The sequence below is a fragment of the Mustela nigripes genome, chromosome 12 (assembly GCF_022355385.1).
Source record: "Mustela nigripes isolate SB6536 chromosome 12, MUSNIG.SB6536, whole genome shotgun sequence".
In the NCBI taxonomy this organism is placed as follows: domain Eukaryota; kingdom Metazoa; phylum Chordata; class Mammalia; order Carnivora; family Mustelidae; genus Mustela; species Mustela nigripes.
Window position 1 is genome coordinate 63,359,686 of NC_081568.1, and position 25,009 is coordinate 63,384,694.

The 25,009-nt window shown below is 44.7% G+C and overlaps 1 protein-coding gene and 1 long non-coding RNA gene across 5 annotated transcripts in view; one reads left to right on the forward strand and one right to left on the reverse strand.

Annotated features, from left to right (window-relative positions):
* SFXN1 (sideroflexin 1) overlaps positions 1-25,009 on the forward strand; it is a 36,791-nt gene that overhangs the window by 1,289 nt on the left and 10,493 nt on the right. For 2 of the 3 annotated variants that reach the window (XM_059417388.1, XM_059417386.1), the window contains exons 2-8: positions 11,449-11,623; positions 17,398-17,568; positions 18,220-18,318; positions 19,650-19,725; positions 20,317-20,402; positions 21,507-21,634; positions 23,541-23,590. In XM_059417388.1, coding sequence (XP_059273371.1) covers positions 11,460-11,623; positions 17,398-17,568; positions 18,220-18,318; positions 19,650-19,725; positions 20,317-20,402; positions 21,507-21,634; positions 23,541-23,590 — 774 coding nt within the window. In that variant the 5' untranslated portion in view covers positions 11,449-11,459. Of the gene's footprint in view, positions 1-11,448; positions 11,624-17,397; positions 17,569-18,219; positions 18,319-19,649; positions 19,726-20,316; positions 20,403-21,506; positions 21,635-23,540; positions 23,591-24,172; positions 24,278-25,009 lie in introns of all 3 variants that reach the window. The other variant, XM_059417387.1, reaches the window with a different exon arrangement.
* Positions 125-4,685, reverse strand: LOC132028440 (uncharacterized). 2 transcript variants are annotated; one of them, XR_009407451.1, is made up of 4 exons: positions 3,245-4,685; positions 2,469-2,614; positions 1,899-2,010; positions 125-1,387 (listed from the first exon to the last, which is right to left on the reverse strand). It is a non-coding gene; the product is annotated as an uncharacterized LOC132028440 (long non-coding RNA). The 2 variants fall into 2 exon arrangements; XR_009407450.1 differs by having other exon boundaries at positions 1,899-2,044.

Below are 25,009 nucleotides of genomic sequence, written 5' to 3' on the forward strand. Positions count from 1 at the left end.
GAGTGACTTCAGAGCTCGGGCGCTTAACCACTTCATGGACAACTGCCTTCTGAACACCCACTGCATTCTGTTCGTACTTTTCTCAAACTCATAATCCCTTCTTCTGCCTTGCCTTCTAGAGTTTGACTTGGGCGCCTCTTGATGTTCTCTTCCATTGCCTATCCCCAGTTTCCAGGCGTTGTAATAGGTGGGAACCGGGTATGTAAGTAAATAAGGAGGCTTTGTGGCTCTTATGGTGCTGGACCCAGACTTGACATACAAGATGTATAAGAAGAGCAGGGGAGGATGAGTGGAGGCTCGACCAAGAAGTTCTGGGACCTAAGTAGGTCCTTTCTCCCTTTAGGATTGCAGGTATCTAGCTTGCAAAACAACAATTTGGAAGGAAAGATCTATCTGTTCCTCTCTAGCCTAGGCCTATGTATCATCGCTCCAGGTATGCGTTCAAGGTGTTTTAAGCCCATGGGCCTTCAGGACAAGAATATCTGTGGTTGTAGTTGTCAGAGAGGAACCCGTATAGCAAAGGCTGGTTGAACTTCAGGGTCAGTCAGATGTAGAATGCTCTTAATACTCTGTAGAAGTTTTATGAAATCTCATGTGGATGGGTCGAGAGCGGTGCCACCTAGGAGGAAGCATCCATCCCCCACCCCTTCTTTACTTCCTGGGGAGAAAGCTTAGAGGCTATCCAGAGCAGCAGTGACCCTAAGAGCCTGTCCATCATCCAAACTTTTTGCTGTCCGGTACCTTAGAATAAAATATGGCATCTATACCCATCCTACTGTGCAAATAATGGTCAGATGTATTTAATTGAAGTATAGTCATGGGTGGAACCCACCTTTTATATGAGGTTAAAGGTAAGAAATCAGTATCAATAAGTCATAAAAAGGCTGACTTAGCTACCATGTGAAAAGTTGTTAAGTTAGAATAAGTATCAGACCTATGCATAAATATACAAAGTTCAAAGTTACCAAGTTTTAGTTAGCTATTACTTTGTCCCATGTTTTCAGAGACATTATATGTAACCTGATTTGACTCTTTCAAGTGGGTAGTAAAATAAATACTCAACTGAATGCATCCAAAATATTACAGTTTGGTAGTATTTTAACATTTTTAGAGGCTGATGCCACCATCTCAAGTAAAAAACCAATAGAATTTTTTTTTAAATGGTTGAGAACTCTACCCATTCTAAGTAAGTGATTAAGAAACCCACACCCAAAGTTGATTTAAGGCCCGGAGTATGGCTGATGATTGCACTGTCCCCGGGATGTTCTCAAGTTAATCCGAGAGTGGATCTGCATTGTGGGGTCGAAGACAGGGTGAGGAGGAAGCCGGCAGGGAGACAGGTAGAAGGCAGTAATTCTCCATGCTTTCTTGATTCTAGAAAAGCCCCCTGGAATAGAGGAGAGTGTGCAACAGAAAGCCACTGATGAGTGGAAATTCATTTTGAAGTAGTCTTGTTCTTTACCCAGGATTCAGCCTTCTGGTCTATAATTTGATCTCCTGTGTGGCCACACCCATGAGAAAGGAATGGGGTGTGTGGACAACTAGCCCAAAGCCAAACAAATTAGTAAATGGGCTTTTTAGGCTCCTCTGGTTAGGGTGATTACCCTTGGCAGCCGCATCACCCCTGGGCTCCCACGGGTCAGAAGCGTGACAGAAAGACAGACAAGCAGCACTTCTGGGCTCTGAGGGTGATGCTTGATTTTTCTGAGCAGCTCTACAAATAAGCGGCATTTTCTTGGAGGACTGAAATAAGGATTTCGCATCTCATAATGCCTTAAAAGCCTAGTGTCTGGCACATAATGGGTGCTCAGTCCTGTCCCCCAGACAGTGACTTTGGCAGGCTGTTTTGCACCTGCCCAGCCCCAAGTAAGCAGACCAGGACGACCCGGCTTTCTTACCTCGTTCAAGCCTCTTTTAGAGTTGTGTTAGTCACCAGCAAGTTTCCAGTTTAATAATGTAATTTCCATTGTTAATTTTTAGCCAGGTTTAAAGGTCTTTGTTAGTAAGTCCCTGATGAAAAACACATTCTCTATTAACTTGTTACCTGCAGAATTTTGAAAGAAAATTTTTTTGCCAATTTAAGTATTTTCTTGGCATGTAGCTGAAGGTCGGAAAATAAAGTTTATCTTGGAGAAAACTGATTTTTGTTGGACATTTCTGATCATCTTCAGGCACCCAAGCTCCAGTCCTTTGCTCCCACAACCCCATCACCCCCCCAACACACACACACACACCAGCAGCAACTGCATTTATGGGCAGGACTTCAGCCAGTGAGGACAGAGCTCCCATTCTTGGGAGACTGGCTTATTAGACGTGTGCCCTGCCTTTGTTTAACATTTGACAGTTAATAAAGGTTTAAAAGCCATCTGGTACACCTCAGCTTACTAATCCTACCAACTCTGTGAGCCGACTCTTTCCTCCATTTTTTAGATAAAAATACTGAGGCTCAGAGATGGGAAGTGACTCACTCGGTGACATGGCTCGAAAGGAAGTGACAGATCAGGACTCCAGTCCACATTGCGCTTGGTCCAGTCCAGTTCTGATTCCAAAGGTTGTCCGGGTAAGGTGCTCAGAGGGCCAGGCCACAGGGCAGGGAGCTAGCCTCAGCAGGAACCTGCCAGAAAGAACAGGCCAAGCAACCAGCCCGGAAGTCATTTAAATGTCCTCGCTAGTCCTGCAAGAGGCTCAGGGTCTTCCCTCAACCGGTCAGGCATTGGGTCATCTTTTGTGTATTATTTTTATGTTCTTTCCAGCATAATTTTCCCAAATTTACCTAATCAGAGGATACCGCCGGTGTACTTCTTAAAAATCTAACTCCTAAGCCTCACCACAGCTCTGCTGAATCAGACTCTCCAGGGAAATACTTCCCTTCACACAGTGGCACCCTTCCTCACCCGAGCAAGTTCACTACCCACCCCTGGAAACTGAACTGTTGTGAGGGTTGGATGAGATGATAATACAAGGAAAGCTCTCGTATTGTTATTAAATTAGTGGTTATTATGAAGCAGTATCCTGATTTTATTGGTAAAGATCCAGAAACTTGGAGCCCTGGGCTCAGGTGTGCGAGACCACGGCATCATCGCTGGAGCTGGGATGTGAACTCAGGCCTGCTGTCTCCACAGACACAGTCACCTGACCAGTACACACCGCTTCCCGCCTTCTCTCTGCCCAGGGATCCCCAGTTACAGTCCAGCTTGGATCCAGGAACGCAAGCTCAGCTCACAAGCTCGTTCAGTGAACTTACCTGGAAATGAAACTGATCACCATTGCCTTGCTGGTGCAGACTTCACCAGTCATGAGGCTTATGTGCGGTGGAGGGGGGCCTGGGCCTGGGAGTGAGCGGGTGTTCCTCACCCTTGCAGAGCTGTGTGCTGTGTGCTGACGGTGTGACGTCTAACTGACCAGGGAGGCAGAAATGCCCTCCCAGAGCTGTTCAAGAAGATGGTGATGTAGTTTAAATAATGCCCTGGAGAAAGATGGAGTTCATTAACATTGCCAGCCGGCCTGTAATAGGTCATGCCTCATAAGTGGAAGGTATTTGTCATGGCACTCATTTGGGCTTTAAAAGTTTAACTTGGAACAGAAAAAAAAAAAAAGTTTATTAACTTGGGGCACCTGGGTGGCTCAGTGGGTTAAGCCTCTGCCTTCAGCTCAGATTATGGTCCCAGGGTCCTGGGATCGAGCCCCGCATCAGGCTCTCTGCTCAGTGGGGAGCCTGCTTCCTCCTCTCTCTCTACCTGCCTCTCTGCCTACTTGTGATCTGTCTGTCAAATAAATAAAGGATTTTTCCTTAAAAAAAAAAAGTTTTTAAACTTGGAGTACATGGTGGTGCAGTTGGTTGAGAGGCCAACTGTGGTTTCAACTCAGGTCATGATCTCTGGCTCATGAGACTGAGCCCCAAGTTCAGCTCTGCACTCAGCGTGGACTTGCTTGGGAGTATCTCTCCCTTTGCCCCATTGCCTGCTATGTCTCTCCGTTGCCTGCTATGTCTCTCTCTCTAAAAATAAATCTTTTTTTAAAAAAGATTTTATTTATTTATCTGAAAGAGAGAGCGAGCAAACACGCAGGGGGCAGCAGCGGGAAAGGGAGAGTCTGCTCAGCAGGGAGCCTGACACGGGGCTCAATACCAGGACCTCAGGATCATGACCAGAGTGGAGAGCAGTTGCTCAACCAACTGAGCCATCCAAGTGCCCCTAAAAATAAAACCTAAAAAAAAAAAAAAAAAAAAAAGCTTATAAACTCCGCAACTTGGCTATTAACAGATTTCAGAGCAGGCTTACTCCATTGAAATAATGGTTATTTTGAAAAGTGTATAGATTTAGGGGCGCCTGGGTGGCTCAGTGGGTTAAGCCTTTGCCTTCGGCCCAGGTCATGATCCCAGGGTCCTGGGATCGAGCCCCACATCGGGCTCTCCTTGGCGGGGAGCCTGCTTCTCTCTCTCTCTCTGCCTGTCACTCTGCCTACTTGTGACTTCTCTGTCTCTCTCTGTCAAATAAACAAATAAAATCTTTAAAAAAAAAAAGAAAAGTGTATAGATTTGGATACAGGAGTCATTCAACAAGATCAGTGATCTGGTAACTCAGTTGAAGCCTTTATCAGCAGAGCTAAGTGATGGCCATACCCAGTAAGCTCTATGTGTGAAGCATGTCTACAAGTTTTTCTGGGGAAATTTAGGTTGCATTCATTAAAATGTTTTGGTTTTTTTTTTTTTTTTTTTTTTTCAATTTACGGTTTACTGTATGTGGGGTCTTTCCAAACCCAGGATCAAGTTAGTGCTGGGTGCAAGAGAGGCCCTCAGTGAATACTGAATGCATAAAGTAACTTTGTGAATGAATGAATGAACATAAAGACCTGGAGAAATTTATTTTGATGAGGCTCCCTGAGACTATATTTCTTAAAACCTTAGCCAGGATATTGAATTTGAAGCTATTTTCCTCCGAAGAGATTATTTCTGTCCCCTTTCTGGGGTCAATTAGTGAATCAACATATATAATATATAAAATAATCTCTTTAGAAGTGACTCATTTAAATGCAGTCTAATCCTCTAATGGTTAATGGTCCCAGATAACCACGTCCTGAGTTCATTGTAAGTGATTTTGTCTTTAAGTGATAAAGCCTTGACTACCTTCTGATAGCGAAGTGATGTCAGTCAACCACAGAAAACTTTTTAAAAGCTCACTGTTTTTTTTCTCCTACAAAGAATATTTTAATACCTTTAAAATATAATCTTTTCTTTAAAATTACTCATGGAAACGATTCTTAAGTCTGGATTAACAGCTCAACTGGTGAAACTTCAGGAGACTTCTTACAGCTATGTAAGTATACAAGGAGGTCCTCTTCAGCAGCCATCTCCCTGTCAGGTCTCTGTTCTGGACTCTTAACAGCCTCTGTCTCCCTCAGCTCCCCTATTCCACCTGTTCAGGTCTTGAAAGCTCAATCTGTTCAACGTCAAACTTGTGCCAAGATGATGTGGTGTAAACCATCACATTTGGCTGTTGACCATCTGCAGTTATCAAACCCGCTGGTAACCGGCTCATAAGCTCCGGCTGGGCAAGTTCTTCACTGAGTGCCCCCGCCCCCACCGTGGCTGTGACGTTCTGCCCCTCCTGTCTCTCTCTTCGTGGCCTCTCCGAATTCCGCAGTTGCGCACAACCGTCAAAGCCTCAGGTAGACACACAAAGGGAGAAGCCTCCCCACTGGTGTCTTCTGATTCTCGATGTGGCATCTTTCACTTGCTTCTGGTGTGACAAAACCACTTAACTCACACATTCTTGAGCACATTCCTTGGTGTCCTGTGCAGTCTGTCCCTTTAAGGTATGGCATTTTCCCTTTCCCATGCTACTGCTACAATCCAAAGGGATATATGTTCTTCTCTGAGACTTTTTGTTTGTTTGGGGTGGTGGGGGGAAGAGACCATGAGCGACGAGAGGGGCAGAGGGAGTGGGAGAGAGAGAATCTTAAGCAGACTCCACACCCAGCATGGAGCCCAACACAGGGGCTCCATCTCACCACCCTGAGATCATGACATGAGCCAAAATTAACCGACTGAGCCACCCAGGCACCCCTCTCTGAAACCTTCTTTTGAGCCATACTAGTTCTTGTTCATTCCTGCTGTCCCCAATATCATCATAAAGTTGTACAACATAATGACTTCATCCAGTGTTCTCTGCAGAAATTCCTAGTTGCTGAGTACCTGTTATAAAGCTGCCAGAACCATGTGCTCAGCTGTGTTTGAGAACAACTCCCCACGAAGGTATCTGATCTTTGACCAGGTCCACCCTGGGTGGGGAGGGTGAAGGAACAAAGCCCAGGAACCGTGAACCTCCAGATGGCGGTGCCCAGTTGAACCAGACTGCAAGGAAACCAAACTGGTTCCTTTCTATCCCACCCCTGGGGACTTGGCTTCCTCCCCACAGAGGTGCCCAAGGTGGCTTTAGCATCCCCAACCCTCTGACTCAAACAGCTGCTCCCAGTATGCGGGGACCAGTGCTGCCCACCAGCCAGTGGGTGCCCAGGACACGGTGGTTTGACCAAGCAGTGACGCCCTTGGCCCAGCCAGCAGATGGAAAGGGGGCATGTCCACGGGACCCCCTGCCACGTGGTGGCAAAGTCCCAATGCAGACACATTCCCCCTGGAGGTGGTTGCGGCGTCAGAGGCCCAGGTACAAAATACAGCACTTCTGCAGTGCTAATGAGAGGGGTCCCCAGCAGCACCTCAGTGCCCCCTCCCCCAGCACCCTGACTCAGTGCACCAAGAGCTGTTGCTTAGCCCTCAGAGCACCCAAACCTGGGGCGGGGGGGGCAGGGGGTAGATGACTGCCACAGGGCCATGGGGGGGACCACTCCTGGCCCCACAGTTTAATGTGGAATAGAACATAGATTTTTAAAACGAAAAAAAAAATGAAAGTAGGCCTCTTGATTATAGAAACTGGTTGATTTATTTAGAGTTGAGAAAGTGAATTGTGCTTGAAGGTTCATGCATGAAAAGGTTTGTCTAACTGAAACATGGGAGTTGCAGTTAATAATTAAAATTTTACCTGGATTGAGATCAGCTGTCCTTGTAAGAATGTTAATATGGAATCCCCTGATTAGGCTTTTTTTTTTTTTTGCAATATGTAGGGGCAGAGACAGGTTATCAAGGCTAGCTAGTCTTCTTATGCCAATATATAGTGCTATTTGAAATCCTTTCTAAGTAGGGAAAATAGTGCGGTATTAGTTTCCTATTGCTGCTGTAACAAATAACCACAAAGTTAGTGGTTGTAAAATAACACATCATCTTACAGTTCTGGAGACTGGAAGTCGAAAATGAGCCTGTGTGCCTTCTGGAGGCTCTTTGCCTTTTCCAGCTTCGAGAGTCTGTTCACATTCCTTGCCTTACCACCCCACATCACCCCAATCTCTGCTTATCTCACTGCTGTTCCTCCGACTCTGCCTCTCCTGCCCTCCTCTTGTGATCGCAGGGGCTCTTGCGATCACATCAGGCCCACCTGAATAAGCCAGGCTAGTTTCCCAGTCTCAAGATCTGTAACTTAATCACACCAGCAAAGTCCCTTTACCACAGAAGATAACATATTCACAGTGTGTGGGGCTAGGATGCGCACATCTTGGGGAAGGGGCATACAAGGCCCATCGCCATAAGCTTTCAGTGTTGGGATTTGGTGGGCGTGGCCTGGAGTCCAAAGTTCAGCCTCCTTCCTCTCTTGCTGGGTAGGTAAGGGTTCCTTGGGAGCAAAATCTCGGATTCTGACCTACCTCTGCCATGAAGTGTGGATAGTGTTCAGAGGGCCCACTGTTGTTGAGAGCTGGGATGGAATGTTCTGCCACAGGCACATAGTAAAGGCTTGCACTCTCAGACAAGCATCTATCCCAGTTCCTCGCCTGTAACACAAACTCCAAGCATTCCCCACCTCTCCCTTTTTCCTTTGCCTGTTAAAGACTTCATGAGGCCTTCACAGCCCTCTTGCTCACGTGCTCCCGAGTCGCCCCAAGCTCCCAGTCGTGCAGAACTTCACAGCGTCAGCACAGCATCAGTAGGAACGTTTGCCTTTAGAGGAATAAGGAGGGCCTCAAAGAGACCAGTTCTGTTCAGGTATTGATTGGTACACTTGGAGGGGAACATAGCTCACAGAGAGTGATAGAGGAGAAGGAGGGAGCTGGCACACCCGTGCCCAGGAGTGCAGCCCCACTCTGGACCTGCAGCTCTTCTAATGGCACTGGCACCACTCGCGCAACCTGGACAGGTTATCTCCCTCTCCCTACACCCCTCCTCCCGGGCCTCTGTTTTCTCTTCTGTATGGTACAATTAAAAACCGTGGGTCTTTTTTAAAGATCCTATCCAGCTCTTGTGCAATTAGGATGTTTTGATTTTATAAAGTAACCAGTTCCGTCAGGTCATGTTTGTGGCAATGTGACCTAAATGTTGCTTTCTATTTCAGAAATTGGAGATGGTCTGTTATGGTTTGTTAGATGATGTATGTTAGGCATAAAGGACAAATAGTGATGCGGAGGGTTGTACTTGCGGGAGAGAAAGAGTACTGAGCCCTCGCTTTTATGAGAGCCGTCTGTATCAGATATCCACCAGAGAACGTAGCGACGGTTCGGGCCTGAGGGACGGCATAGGCAGCACAGAGAAACGCCGGGAAGGAAGCCGCCCCAGCTGCATGTGTGGCCACAGCCTGGTGCCCAGACTGCTGGAGGGCCGGACCAGAGCGCCGGCACAGTCCCACGGCCGGCGTCATGCTGGGCCTGCGTGCGGAATCTGCATCTCGAGGCAGGAGATAGTAATTGTCTTTGCAGGGATGAACAGTTCCCCAGGGAGGACGTTTGATGTGTGTGTGCAGTCTCTCCCTGCTTGCTGCACTCATGGCTCAGAATTCTTAGAACTTGCAAAGACGACCGTCTCTGCAGTGTCCCCCTCCCGTAGACTGGCCCCTCAGGGTTGTATGCTCCTCTCCTCACCATTCCACCAGGGGGTGTCGCCACCTACCAAGGTGTTCTTCCTTTGGGCCAGTTGGTGTCTTGCAGGACACCGTGCTCTCCTTGCTTTTTCTCCCACTGGTCACTCATCGTCAGCCTCCTTTGCTGTAACCCCATCCGCTGAATCCCCTCCATGCCTGGGGGGCACTGAGGCATCTCAGCAAGGTGCTGGGTCTCTGCTGACACCTCTACAAACTTCTGCTGCTCTCCTGGATGTGAATTGGAGTTTTTGTTTTTGCTTTATTGCATGTTTTATAAGTAACACATGTGATATAGTCTAATACAAAGTTTAGACATTTCTTATACAATGGCACAGCTCTCTGAGGTCCATTATATTTCTTGCAACCTTGGGCTTCCTGCCCATGATGGGGATGTGTCCTAATTTGAGATTTAGATGTTTCTGTCACCACAGCTCAGTCAGCCAGAGCCCAGCGGGGACAAACCTGTAGGCCGACAGAGTCACGCTCACTGGCTTCCTACTTCGAGAGAGACCACACATCAGAGGAACAGAGTGTGCCTCACCAACAAGGGAGGAGCTAGAGCTTTTGGAGCATCTTGGGGAGCGGTGGACGTTCAGCGAAGCTTAGTGAAGTCCTATTCTGATTGGCTCCGACCAGGGCTGGGTGTTAAGGTCTAGACTGTCGTGGCCCCACCTCCCTATTTCCTTGGAAAGTACAAAGTTAAGAGAAACGTGGAATGCCGCGTCCAGAAACTCCCTCATCTGAGACTCCATACCTACGCAGGAAATCCAGACTCCTTTTCATTGTCCAGAGTGGGATGTTTCATTCTTTCTGTTTCCATTTCAAGTAGCAAAGTTCCTAACAGTGTGGGATTATAGAAGAAACAATGTCTCAGTGAGATCAGAAAGCCTTAGTCATTCAAAGAAGGGCAGTGTTAGGACACTTCATCGCTGTGACCTTGGGAGAAGTACGGCTTCCTGTTAACCTTGCACCTGACTTTGTGCTTATTGTTCCAGCTGGCTTTGCAAGTAGCGGGGCCGATTTTTACTTTCTCCGTCTCACTGACCAGCTGTCTCACGGGCACTGGATTCCTCCCACCCGTTGTCCTAACATGCTCGATTTTGACCCAGTGGGCTAGGATACATATTAGTTTGAGACTTTGATAAAGTATAAATGACCAAAGTGCTTAGCATCTGCACTTGGCATCGTAAGGTACCTAAGAACTTGAGAAGCACTAAAAAATAACTTAGTGGAAAATGACCTGGAAAAGAAAGCTGCTATTTGAACTGATATTAGAAACGTAGGGGAGGGAAGCAGGAATAACAAAAGAAAAGCAGTGGTTTGAAGCCTTCATAGGGACTCGGTCCTTCAGTCTCCTTAATGTCACACCGAGAGATCTGGTCTAAGGAGATCACCGGCTTTGAGGGAGAAGATCATAGAAAAGGATACATTATTTATCATGGTGAAAAACTGAAAATAATTTAGACATTAAAGGTGTTGTTATATACCTAAAATGAGTATTTAGTGCCATGGGAAAGAACATGAAGTAGGCGCCAAAGGAAAAAAAAAAAAAGAAAAATCAGGAAATTAAAATACAAAGTATGATATCAACTTTATTTTTTTATTTAGATGCTATGTATAAAAAATGTCTGCAAGGAATCACCAAAACATAAAGGACAGTTATCTCAGTGTGGCTAACTTATCAAAGATTCTGTTTCTTTATTCTATATTTTCTACAATAAACTTATATTATTCAGAGCATTACCATAAGCATGCATTACAATAATACAGTGCAGTTCTAAAAATAAGTGTGTATCACTCAGAGAAATAAATTAGTTACTTTTAGGAAAAGAGTGATGGTTCTTAGCTGTAAAATAGGTATTATATGAGGGAGATTTTAGGCTACAGTGTTACTCGTATTCATGGGCTTGTCGGAATGTGTTTTTCCCACCTTGTCCCTGTTAGATTGAGGGACATAACTTTTTGCATTTTTGATTGGTGGTTTATATACTGAACAGGCTGACTGAATCTGAGTCTTTTTCTAATTGTAGTATTTTTAGCATGTAACCCTTTTTGGCATAATTAGTCACTTCTATCAGTAGAAGTAACAAATTTAGTAGACCAGAATGTAGTAGTAGCTTGGCATTGGTTGTTAGGCCCAGAAAAGGGATTTCAAACTTTAAACCCTATTACTACTGATGTTATTTTTAACTTTTTCTATTTCTACTTTTTCTGGAGTATTTCTAGGCTCCCTAAAGTTAAAGAATGATTAAATACTATGTATCTATCAGGAGAAGTATATGAGAAATTATTGAAATTTGGTTACGATCCATTGGAATATATGGACAAAGGAAGTTTAGGATTTAGATGGTCTTTCTGCCACTTATAGCAAAGTTATTTTTATAAAGAGGAATGTACATAAGTCTATCTGGAAATAAATGTGACTATAGAGTTTCTAAAATGTGTAGCAACACTGTTAAGTCTTCAGTAGACTTGTCTTTTGACCCTCTAGAGTCCAGGACTATGTCTGGAGAACTTCCACCGAACATTAACATCAAGGAACCTCAATGGGATCAAAGCACCTTTGTTGGACGAGCCAATCATTTTTTCACTGTGACAGATCCCAGGAATATCCTGTTAACCAACGAACAACTAGAGAATGCAAGAAAAATAGTGCATGATTACAGGTAACCTTCATGATTATGCTTTTTTGATTAATACGGTAATAGGTCATGATGTTAGCCTGTTTTCTTTTAAACCTTCACTTAGTGATTTTACAACTTTTCTTTCTTTTTTTTTTTTTTTTTTTTTTGCAATGGAATCGTCTTTACCCGCCCCCCTCCAAAAAAAGAGGAAATAGGAAGGCGTGTTTTATCCCCAGAGACTGAGCCTTAGTGCAGATATCCGGTGTTCACAGTGACCTGAAAATAAGACAGCCATCCCTCCAGCTCCTAGGTACCAATCCGTGAGGTCCCCTTTCCCAGCACTCTGCCTCCTACTCTCTAGTTCACCCCCTCCGCATGCATCTTTCTGTCCTCAGATGGAGAGCGCACCATGCAAAAAGCAGGTGGTTAGAATTAGATTAGGTTGGTTGCTTCTGAAATTAAGCCTCAGTGAACGAACCTTGCCGGGAGGGACTTGGACGGAAAGATGCTGTAGCAGGTTTGTAGGTTTGGGCTGCGGTTCATGGATTCAAAGAGCCAGTTGTGACATCAGAGAAGAGCGGTGCTCCAACACAGCAGTGGTCACAACTGTCTCCATAAAAGACCACATGAGAAATATGTTAGGCTTTGTGAGCCACAGAGGGTTTCTGCCCCATAGTTTTCTCAACTTTTTATTTTTGTTTTGGGTGTTTTTTTAAATTTTATATTTTTAAAAATACAATCTTTTAAAAAATTAAAAGCCACTCTTAGCAGGTGAGGCAGACAGGCCACAGACAGTAATTTACAGACTCCTGCTCTAGGGGGAGTCAGCCAGAAGCTGAGATCTGGAGCAGTGGGCTCTACGCCACCCAAACATGCCATGAGCGGCACCCACAGGCAGGTGTTTGATGGTCACGTGGGTGGTCAGGGAAGGAAGCAGGGCAGTCTACAGATTTCGTCATCAGACACTGAGGCTGGCCAGATCTTAGCCCGTACCAGCGCATCAAGAGAAAAGAGCCAAGCGGCAGAACATCTTGGAACCTTATGCCAAAGTACCAAAGAACAGACAGAGGAAGAGCAGAAGCACACGTCAGGAATTCGGGAAGGGAGGTATTCTGTGAATCTGGAACAAAAGCCATAAAGCAGAGAGGTGCAGAAGAAAAGACAGAGGAGTTGAAAAGAAGACGTAAAAGCATTGCAAAGGAGCTAACACTGTGAGAGCAAAACAGGGGCAGTGGGAGGCATGAATTACAGCGCTGGCTTGGTGAAAAAAAGAGCAACAAAGACGCGGAGAGTAAACCCCAGACACTCCTCCAGCGGGGGAGAGCAGAGGTTGGCATGCTTTCCCCGCAGAGGGCCAGGGGGCGCTGTTCTCAGCTTTGCAGGCCATACATTCTCTCGTGCATATCCTTGTTTTTGCTGTTTTTACAACCCCCTAAAAGTGTAAAAACCATTTTTAGCACACAAGCCATTCAGAAACAGTCCATGGGCTATATAGTTTGCCAGTTCCCGATAACAGATGGGAAGGTGGAAGCAGATTAGGGGTTTCCAAGAAAGGGGGGAAAGCCTCCAGAGGAGCCTGTTTTGGGGAAGATGAAAATATTCCATACCATGCCTCTGGAGGTGGCTGCACCACTCTACCTTTTCCAGAACTCACCAAGTCATCCACTTAAAATGGGTGACTTTTACTGCAATTAAATTATACCTTGGTAAAGCCGATTTAATTTTTTGAAAAAGGAGATGCTTCCCAATTAATTTGCCGCACTGGTACTGTAAATGACAGAAGTACACTGAAAGAGTACAGTGGCCCATCTTGCAAATTAATAATGTAAAAATCCAGAATAAAATACAAGCATATCAAATCCAGCCTTTCATGAAAGTGTGAACAAGTAGGATTTATTCCAGGAATAAAAAGTTGTTTAATTTTAGGACATCTATCAGTGTTATTTCTCACATTGAAGCAAGAAAGTCACATCTTGATAGATGCCTGAAAGAAGGTTAAATTATCCATGTGTTTCCCAGAAAATAATTGATCAGCTAGGAATAATATACTGTATTTCTTTAATATGGTAAAGAATACACACCCACATTAGCAGCTAGCATCACACCAAATAATGAAAGAGTAGAGCTGAACGTCCCAGACAGTTCAGCAGAAAAGCAATCCTGTGGAATATTTCACCCCAATACCAGAGAGGGAGAGAGAGAAAGAAAGGCAGAAAGACAGAGAAAGATAGAAAGGAAGGAGGTGGGGGAAGAAAGGAGAGAAAGTGGCTTCCATAGTCAAATTTGGAAAAGTTTACAGCCCGTTTTCTTTTTTTTCTTAAGATTTTTTTTTTTTACGTAATCTCTATAGCCAACATGGGGCTTGAACTTAAAACGCAGATCAAGAGTTGCTTGCCTCACTGACTGAACCAGCCAGGCACTCCTATACCCCATTCTCAAGGATGTCACACCCCAATGACTGCAAAAAATTCCAAGAAATATTAGAATAAATAAAGCCATTAGTCTGTTTTCCCAAACTTGAACATGGGCCTTTTTTCTTTCCCGTAACACCTTATAACACTCCCCTAAAAGTCTTGCTCTACGAGGCGTTCTCTTTAAAGTCAGGAGCAAGTCAGGGATACCTTTATCTTCACTATTGTATAACATTGTTCTGGAGCTCTAACCAATTCGAAAGACCTAAAAAAGAAGTAAAAGGGGTGCCTAACTGATTTATCAGTGGTCCATGGGATCCTGAATTTGAGCTGCATGTTGAGTGTAGACATTGCTTAAATAAATAAATTTTTAAAAAACGAAGACAGATGAAAGAAGATGTACAAATCATAAAAACATGAGATAATTTCTTTTGTCTTTTTTTTTGCAAATGATGATTTTCTCACCAATCAACTAAAAAAATCCCAATGGAACAAATAAGAGAATACAACAAGTAGGCTACACAAAAAGTCAACAGTTTCTTATACATCAGCAATAATTTATTAGACAATATTATGTTAATAGCATCCATAAGGCCAAAAATATACATATAGCTATATATAAAATATTTGGGATTACATTTGCCCAGAAGTGTGAAGCAGTTCCAGGCCCACTTGGGGGTGGTCATTAAAAGAAGCTTTTGATAACCGGAGAAACATGCAGTAAGTCTGGATGAAAAGTCTTAATACAGTACAGGTGTCAATTCTCTCCAAATCAGTATAGTTTCAGTCCAAATACAATTGTGCTCACCTATAAAACTGACAGAATAATTCTAAGCATTGTCCGAAAAAAAGAATGAGCATAACTTAGGTTAGTTTTTGTTTTTGTTTTTGTTTTATGACAGAGATAGACCAAGCACTAGCAGGCAGAGGGAGAGGGAGAAGCAGGCTCCCTGCTGAGTAAGGAGCCTGACAAGGGCTCCTTCCCAGGACCTGACACCAAAGGCAGTTGCTTAACCAAATGAGCCACCCGGATGCCCCAAGAATGAACATAACTTAGGCACTTTTGAAAGAGGAGAGACTGCTGTTCTACCAGGCATAGAATAGATTGTCAGTGGGAGGGTGGGCCTGGGCCCCACAGGGTAGAGGTAGTGGGAACGTTATAGAAAGCCCCAGCACCAACCAAACCCAGCATTCACAGGATCTCAATTGATGATGACTCTAGCATTTCAATCTGGGTGTTAGGGTGGCAGAGCAGCCAATGGTCAAGTCAAGTTAAGCAAGTTCAACATTTTCCTATCTTAAGATAAATTCCAAATAAATTAAAAACCTCCGTGACAATTAAAAACAAACAAACAAACAAAAAACCGAAAAATAACCCTGTTACGAAAGTGCAAGATGGGGCGCCTGGGTGGCTCAGTGGGTTAAGCCGCTGCCTTCGGCTCAGGTCATGATCTCGGGGTCCTGGGATCAAGTCCCGCATCGGGCTCTCTGCTCAGCAGGGAGCCTGCTTCCCTCTCTCTCTCTCTCTCTGCCTGCCTCTCCATCTACTTGTGATTTCTCTCTGTCAAATAAATAAATAAAATCTTAAAAAAAAAAAAAAAAAAGAAAAGAAAGTGCAAGATGTAGAGGTGAATATCTGTATAACCCTGAAGCAAGTCAGCCCTTTCTAGGCAAAGACTGCGTTTATTCCTAACTGACTACATCAAGATAAAAATGTTCAGGGGAGCAGATAACACAGCTAACAAGATTGGCCTACAGCAGGTCAAGTTGGGTCAAGTTTATACGAGAGCCGCTTGGCAGTGAGGGTGCTGCCCCGCCCCCAGGATCCACAGACATACTCAAGTAGAGAAGAATGACAAAAAACATATTCACCGCCTCAAAATTTTACATAACTTTGGGCTCAGCATTTGTTTCTGATTAATCTTAGATGCAGGAGAGAGATTTATTAAGGAGATTGACTTCCTCATCCTTTACAAATGGAAAAGATTAGAAGTAATTAAAGTGACCCGCAGTAGGGATTGGGATAATCCACTATTAGAATCCTGCGGTGGAAGACTGAAGCATGTAAAAGGATGATGTGTTAGTTTCCTAAGGCGGCTGTAACCAATTACCACCTACGGAGTGGCTTCAGACAGCGGAAATTTGTTCTGTTGCAGTTCTGGAAGCCAAAGTCGGAAACCACGGTGTCGGGAGAGTCACTGCCCTCTGAAGGCTCTGCAGGAGAATCTTTCCTCTCCTCTTCCAGCTTCCGGTGGCCCGAGGGGTGCCTTGATGTTCCTTGATTTGGAGCCACATTATTCCAGTCTCTGCCTCGGAAATCACAGGACCTTCTTTGTCTGCACATGGCTGGCATTCAAGGTCACTGGTCATCGGATTTACGGCCCTCCCTTATCAGCATGACCTCATTTTAACTATTACATCCACAAAGACCCTGGTTCCATTTTTTTTTTTTAAAGATTTTATTTATTTGACAGAGAGAGAAATCACAAGTAGGCAGAGAGGCAGGCAGAGAGAGAGAGGGGAGGAAGCAGGCTCCCTGCGGAGCAGAGAGCCCGACTTGGGGCTCGATCCCAAGACGCTGGGATCATGACTAGAGCCGAAGGCAGAGGCTTTAACCCACTGAGCCACTCAGGCGCCCCAAGACCCTGGTTCCAAATAAGGTCACATTCTGAGGTTCTGGGTGGATATGAATTTGGGGGGATGCTATTCAACCCAGTACAGGTGATAGAGAAGAAGCTCTAAAGATACAGAAAAGCATTTACAAAATAATATTCATTTTTAAAAGGTCGTCCTAAAGCAACAGGTATGGTGTTCATAGAGATCCTGAGGGGGCATAGACAGATCTGCAAGACCGTGGCTGTGTCTTCACAAAACAGTCTCAGTGGACAGGAGTAATCAAGGGCTTCAGTGTTTAATTGCACTAATGAATGTCTATATTTTCTAAGTTTTTAGCAGTGAACATGTGTTTCTTTGATAACAGGATAAAACAATGAGTCCTTCTAATCTAGGGTTTCAGACTGTAGATATAAAAATTAATTGATGTTCTTGATTGCCACAGCTTTTGTCTAATTGGTTGAATATATTATAGAATTTGCAAAGTTCAAAATACATTTTTAAATATGTCATTTAAAACAAGGGTATTTCTGAGTTGAATACTTTAAGATACAAAATAAGTTTTTGTTTTTCAAAATTTCAGACGGTTTGAGATACATGGGTTTGAAATGCTCATTGCGTTTACTTTCTTTTGGGTTACTAAAATTTTACCACAGGCACAGTTGTTTTAGGTGAGGGTAAACTTTAAAACTTTCTAGCGGCATGTCTGTAGAGCACTGGTGAGCTATTGGAAATGAACAGGTTTTTTTTATTTTTCTTATTATTTTCTGTCCTTGTTACTTGTTTCCCTAGGCAAGGAATTATTCCTCCAGGTCTTACCGAAAATGAATTATGGAGAGCAAAGTACATCTATGATTCAGCTTTTCATCCTGACACGGGTGAAAAGATGATTTTGATAGGAAGAATGTCAGCTCAGGTTCCAATGAACATGACCATCACAGGTTGTATGATGACATTTTATAGGTAAGTTCTGGAAATGTAACAACCCTTCACTTTATACTCAGATGCTTAAAGTACCTTTTTGTATGTAAATAGTTTTATTGAAATAAATGTCATTCCATGCTGAGTTCCATTTTGTGTAAATGTCATAGCTTGAGGGGGTGGCCTTAACTTTTCCTGGTGCTAAATAAATAGTCATTCAAAAGGAGACTGAATTTTTCCCTCTTAACACCCAAAAGAAAATGAGATGGATAGCCCTAGCCATAGCCGCAGCCATAGACTAGACTAGACGTGGAGGTTCAGGCTCTCACGTGCTGTGAGGAGGGAGCAGGGCTCCTTCACCTACAAACAGCTGGCTTTTCTCCCCAAGAGAAGGGGCATTGAGTGTCTGCTGTGTGCCAGGCTGTCTGCAGATTTAAGATCAGGTTTAAGGAGGATGACTTGATCTTTACTGTAGCCCTTTGAGCTTGGGGTTACCCAGAACCAAAGAAGGAGGCTGAGAATCTGAGGGCGCCCTTCTGTCCCACCACTCAGGTCCCAAGCCTTCGATGCAGGACGCACGGTCTCTGACCTAGCGTTCTCCTTCCGCAGTCCATCTCCTCTGTGGTTACTGGTGTTCACGTTTTCTGTTCCGCCCAGAGGCTAGGCCGGTGTGTGATGGATGCTCTGTTTTAGGACCACACCGGCGGTGCTGTTCTGGCAGTGGATCAACCAGTCCTTCAACGCCGTGGTCAATTACACCAACAGAAGCGGAGACGCTCCCCTCACTGTAAAGTAAGACCCTGAGACTTAATCGTTCTCCGTACTGCCAGTGTGCGTTGGAGTCAGTGGTGTGTAGACTGTTGGTGTTGTTCAGAATATCATGGAGCATATTTTCCAGTAGCCTTTCTCCTCCTGCCTTCCCATCAAGATGACCGTCTTGTCCAGCCTGCCTTCTCAGACGTCATTCGTGCTGTTAGGGATGCTGGCGGGCACACCCTCAGGCAGGACACAGGGCGAGGGCCAGCCTGTGGCAGATGACAGGCTGTGCCCCCGTCTACCCCGAGCCTATGGCCAGTTAACCCATCAAAATTAGCGGCGTCCAGAGTGTAATCTGCAGAAACCAAGGGGACTTTTACTTAGGATTTGTCTTTAAATAAGCCATCTATAGAGCCAAACAGAAGGTAATAGGTTTTAAAATATTGCCTCCTGTAAAAAAAAAAAAAAAAGCGTTCAAGCAGGCTTAAGAGATTAGCGAACCAAAACTTTTAGCTCAACTTGGAGAACGCTTCAGAGTGTTTTCTTTTTTGTCACTTTAGATGGCTTCTGACAGTCCGTAGCCTTCTCTTGTCACCATATGGAACAAAGGCTGTGGAAATCTGTTACCAATAGTGTTTAGCACACCTTCATTTCTTCCAGCCCTTTGAATTAACACTTATTTTATTTATTTTATTTATTTATTTATCTTTTGAGAGAGAGCACACCGGGGGTGGGGGCGGGGGAGAGAGGGAGAGGGATACAGAACCTTAAGCAGACTCCATGCCCAGCACAGAACCCAATGTGGGCCTCGATCTCACCACCCTGAGATCATGACCTGAGACGAAACCCAGAGCCAGATGCTTAACTGACTGAGCCACCCAGGCGCCCTTAAAATAGTATTTAAAATAAGAGAAAACAGCTGTGCTTAACTGCCTGTTGCAGATGGGACTTTCAGGATTTTGATACAGCGAGTTAGTTTTAAGAACCGGCAGCATGGACGTTTTATCCTAGTATGTGTATTTATATTTTGAGAAGTACTTTTAATTTAGGCAGATATGCTGCCGCACTTCCGCCAAGATGCCGTTCCCTACACACTCGCAGCGCCTCCATGCCCCGCCCCCAGGACCTACTCCCTACGGCCGCTGCTGAAGGTGCTGGTCGGCTTGTCCGCACGAAAGGCCACTCTTCCGGGGGCTGCTTGCTTCCAGTCTGCGTTGGCCCGTTTGTAGAGTGATAATGAGGCTGGCTTTGTGGGCTCTTCCTTCTTAATCACGCCCTTTCACAGGGTCCCCTCATTTTCTCAGAAAGTGTCGGACCCGAGTTTCCTGATGTGCACTTGTTTTTCACGCTCTATCCTTTCTTTGCAGTGAGTTGGGAGCCGCTTACGTTTCCGCGACAACTGGTGCCGTGGCAACAGCTCTAGGACTTAACGCCTTAACCAAGGTACTCGGATTTTTACTCGGATTTTTATTACCCCAGTAAGGCTTCTTCCTTTGTTCTTACCCGACTGCCCCCAGGCCTCTCCATTATTTCTCAAAATACTTCAAAATAGTTCCTAGGACTTTCTTGTTACCATCATTATCTTTGCCTGCCTGTCTCAGTGGGGTCTCAGAAGTGCTGTCACCAGCCAACCCTGCCAAGCCCCTGGTCCATCCCTGGCACCGCGTCTTACGTGGCCAGTGCTCCCCAACCCTAACTGCCCACTAGAGGCTGTGTGCCGAGGAGTGTGCCCGCACCCACACCTCTGGAAAGGTGGAGACGCCAGCTCCTGAACTCAAGACCCTGTGACACCAAAGCCCACCCCGGTCCATCAGCCAGGCCAATCTGGTCAATGTCTTGGAAGCCCACCTTGTCCCAGTGCACCCGTGCTGGAAATCCACAAACATCCCCAGGAAACAAGTTTTGAAAGTACCCCTGGCCTGAGTTGCCACACCAATGACTATGTTTTTAGCAAGCTTTCAAGGAGAAGTAAGTATTTGCATTCAGTCACACGGGCAAACTAAGATAATGCGTTTGGGATTTTTCTTCCCGCAGCATGTCTCACCACTCATAGGACGTTTTGTTCCCTTTGCTGCCGTGGCTGCTGCTAATTGCATTAATATCCCATTAATGAGGCAAAGGTAAGTTTCATATGCAGTCTTAGAAAGGACGGGTGCTTGACAGTTCAGTCTGGTAGTAATTCATTTTGTTGAAACTTTTAATAATTCATTTTAATATTTATGGATGGAATTACATGGGACCTCAGGTTTGTTTCCAAGTAATCTGTTGTGGGCACAAGGATAGCTCCGTTCATGAAACAAGCTTAGCCATGAGTTGCTAATTATTGAAGTAGGCTAATGAGTATGTGGGGGGTTAGAATACTCTCTCTACTTCTGTGTAATAAAAAGTTTAAAACACCTATTTCCAATTAACATTTGGTTGTTTAGAGCTAGGCAAAGAAGGCCCATGCACAGAAAGTCTGTTCTCTAAAATAGGCTGCCCCCCTACCCCAGAAATGTTTTAATGGGTTTAAAATAATATTAATCTATATTTTTGGAAGTATTTTTATAGAACTGGCAGAAATGAAAAGGGAAGAAAGAACATGAAAAAGCATTTTGGAATGGATAATGAAGAACAGTGTAAAACAGGAGCTATAATTTTAGTGCTAGTGGCCAGAGTTAACTATCCAGCAGTGCCACAGACTAGTGATTCCCGTGTCAGTGTGGTGAGTTTACTCACTAATGCCGTGTTCTATAATTAAAGCTGCTGAGATTTGCATGTGAGCATAGAAATTAGCCTTACCTTTAAGTTAACATGTTCACCCTTTGAATTACATTGTTATTAAAACTAGTAAACTCCTTTTTTCCCAAGGAGTTTACTAGTGTTATTTTAACTTTTCTTTTTTTAAGATTTTATTTGCTAATTTATTTATTTGAGAAAGAGAGCATGACAGTGAGCAGGGAGAGGGGCAGAGAGAGAGGGTCCTGGGCTCCAGTCCCGTGTTCAGCCCCCTGCTCAGCAGGGAGTCTGCTTCTCTCGCTCCCTCTGCCCCTCCCCACTGCTTGTTCTCTCTTTCTCTCAAAGAAATAAAATCTTTAAAAAATAAATAGACCTGTTAGTGCCAAAAATGACACTCGAGTGGGCATTTGGGTTCAGTATGGACTTGACGTTCCAGAGCACAGTGCCATTTCCAGCCATCTCACAAGGGCCTCTGTGAACTTCTTTGCCTGCATTTTGCTCGGCAGGGAGCTCAAAGTTGGCATTCCCGTCACAGATGAGAATGGGAACCGCTTGGGTGAGTCAGCCAACGCTGCAAAACAAGCCATCACGCAAGTCGTCGTCTCCAGGATTCTAATGGCAGCCCCGGGCATGGGTTAGTAGCTCTTTGTCCCCGGGCCCTGGCTGTAGCCTGCGGGGTTGGAAGCAGCGTGGGCACGGGAGTGGTGTGGTCCTGAGGCTTTAGGGGTGTGACATCCACGCTGTGTGCAGCGTGAAGAGGGCCAACAGCGATGGTCCAGAGCCTGGCGAGGAGGCTGGCTCGCTACAGCAGGCCACTGATGGGGCTGGTTTGGACCCAGGTGGGGACAGTACGGGTGATGAGAACTTGAAGGCAAAAATTTTGGTTTTCGTATACCTTGAAACTTCTAAAAGTTCTTGAATCAGAATAATTTCTACTAAAGATTTACTTGTATTGATGAGAAACCCTTGGAATACAAACCAAGTCGGGTCAGTTAGAGCAGCTATGAAGATGTGTGCCAAGTTTCTGCCCAGTTTTGTCCATAGGGCTGGGAGTTGACATGACCCACAGCCAAAATCTGCATCGTTTATGGCTCCTCTGAGACCCTTTCACCCACTCCTAGGACTTCCTGGAGCCACTCTGAGACCAAGGTCGAAAGAAGATTCTCAGACTCACTCAGGAAACAGAGGGCCTGGGAAGTCTAGTGCTCTTTACAAAAAAAAAAAAAAAAGAAGAAAGAAAGAAATTAGTGGGATTAATTTCATCATCTCAGCTGAATGCAGAAAGCACTTGGCTATTAACCAAGCTGTCAAAAGAAGCACACTTAATCAGTTGTTGTCACCTTGTCCTGCTAGTATCTTTTGTTGTCTTTAAGTGCCTTTTGTCATCGTGAGTCTCATCAGCCCACGAGTAGGAGTAGGTAACCAAAGTTGAAGAAAAGGACCTGAAGGAAAATTTTGCAGAACATTATAGTGGCCTCAGTTATAATCCCAGATCATTCAGGTTATCCGATGTAGCCACTGTTAAATGATTGAATGAAGGAATCCCTTGGCGTCCTCAGGAGACAGCGGTGCTCACTGCGGGGGTGGGTGTGCTGTGGGAACCACAGTCGTGAAACAGACCAGGGTCCCCAGAGTCTGGGACCAGCACACGGTCACCAACCCGCGAGGGGCTGCGGCGCCTGTTCCAGCACGCCCGCAGTATCCGGATTTCCACGTCTGCCGCCATCAGGCTTGCAACTCCAACCTCTCTGTCCTGCATTTGCTTTCGGGTTGCGTTTTGTTCTTGCTCATTTTGAAAAACGAGGTAACCCTTTGGAGCTCAGCCAGCCCAACAGATCTATTTCTAGTGGCTTGGTTATTTTAAACATTAATGAGTCCCCAGAGAAGAAACACAACCTTTCTGTCCCAGTGGAAGCTATAGAGGTAATTGCCATGTGGAAGTGGTTGATGTGACAGTTCGGTCTGGTAGAAATTGTACTATAATTTATAATAATAAATGTCAATAATAAGTAATAATGTACTACCACTACCCAAGGTGTTACATGCATTATTGTCTCCAACGATCACAGCCAGTTCGACAGAATTCTCTCCATGTTATTGATGAGGAAAACAGAACACTGAGGCCCAGAGAAGTTAGGTGACTTTTCTTCCTCAAGGCAGGAATTTTTTTCTTAAGGCAGAATCTTTTTACTGGATTCCACGTGGGAGGAATGCCTAGGGGAGGCTGCATTTGTTTAATTAGCACAGAAGGGGAAAATTCCTGAGGTTTGTACTGTTTCAAGGTAAATGTAAAGTTCTCTTCAAGATTATAAAATTTTCTGGCTGGTAAAGAGCATTATTACACTGTTTTAAATTTTTTTAAATGCTAAAGCATTCTAAAGAATTACTGCAAATAATTTCACTCTGCCAGTGTGAAAATAGCCTAACAGTGCCATACACCTTTTTTGTGAAATATTTCACTTTTGTGAAATAGTTGAAAAAGTGTGAACTGAAAATAAATATTAAAGAAAGATTGAAATGGATCTGTCTTTTCCTTGCAGCCATCCCTCCATTTATCATGAACACTTTGGAGAAGAAAGCCTTCCTAAAGGTAAGCCCCAGTTCTAGTCTCTGTCTCATTCCTCTCAATTCCTTTCCAGACTTCAAACAATACAGAATATTTCCTACCCAGTGCGTAAAGAATTTGAAGGCCACTGGCACTTGGGCACTTGTGCAAATAAAAAGATGTTTCCAGGAACATTTCTCTTCTGATCTCAGATCTTTGAAAAAACTTTCATAACGGAAGGTGGCTACCCATTCCTCCTGAGAGGCTGTACTCAAGTTACGGCTTATCTTGGTCATCCCTCAGATGCCAGCCAGGTGATCATGAAGAGACACTGTGAATTTGGGATGACGTGTGTGTAAGTCACTACACATACTACCAGACATGAAAAAAGAGTTTGGAGTAGTAGCTTTAGAGGACCCTGAATATAGTGCCCAGTGTATTTTCCTTTGGTGATCATATCTAGTAAGCAATTCATTAATCTGTCAGCCACCTCCCTTCAGGGTCTGAAAATATTACAGATGACACTGTGAGCAAGGACTCTCGATAGTTCCCCGCTGCTTTTACTAGCTTCCCGGTTTAAAGCAGTAGTGTTCGTGCTTCACCCTCATTTTCCATTTCTTTCACAAGCGGGATACGGTAGAACAGGGTGACTCACTTGGCTCATGCGGTTTGGAAAGTGGCCCTGGTAAATCTGCCAAGAAAAAGGAGCCCGGTTTCTCGCTGGAGGAGCAGGTGTGTTGTGGGGAAGACCACAGCTCTCCTGGGGTGAATTGCTTTGGCTCTGGGAAACAGAACCGTAACATCGGGGGGATGATATATAAAGCTTTAAACAAGGACATAGTTCACAAGCTAAAGACTTCCTGAATGACGTCATTGATTAGGAGTATGTTCACTGACCCTTATACCTCCCATGCGCCCCAAAAGGAAAGCTACGTTCAGCACTAAGTGAGCATTTCATAAACACTTTTAGTATAGGGGTGTTCTTAGAGAAGTAAGCCAGAAAGTCTGCTGTGAGGAAACAGTAATGTTGAGTGCCTCCTTTGACTCATGTAGCCAGGTTGTCACCTGTCAGTACCCCAGCCCCACGTTAGGGAAAGGGGACCCTCTCTCCGGCACCTTTTCTCCTATTCTTGTTTGCGTGCTTTGGGCACATGGAAGAAGTTTCTGTTCCATGAATATCCTCCTCTAGCAATGTTACACGTCGGTATGAATTGTGCAGTGTGTTGTTGTGGCTGTGTAGCAACGGGACTGTCCCAAAGAACAAAACAGTTACATACATGGAAGCAAGAAAGCTGTTGGTACGGACCAAAATGTCTTTGTGGATTCATCTGGCATTTTACCTACCCGATGTAGCCACTGAGCTCTTCTTCTGAGAATTAATGATGAAGTTTTGCCCAAATCTCTTTCTGGTGCAAAGCCCAGAAAAGGATGAACCCTTAAAAGCTGCTAATGGATTAGTTTATG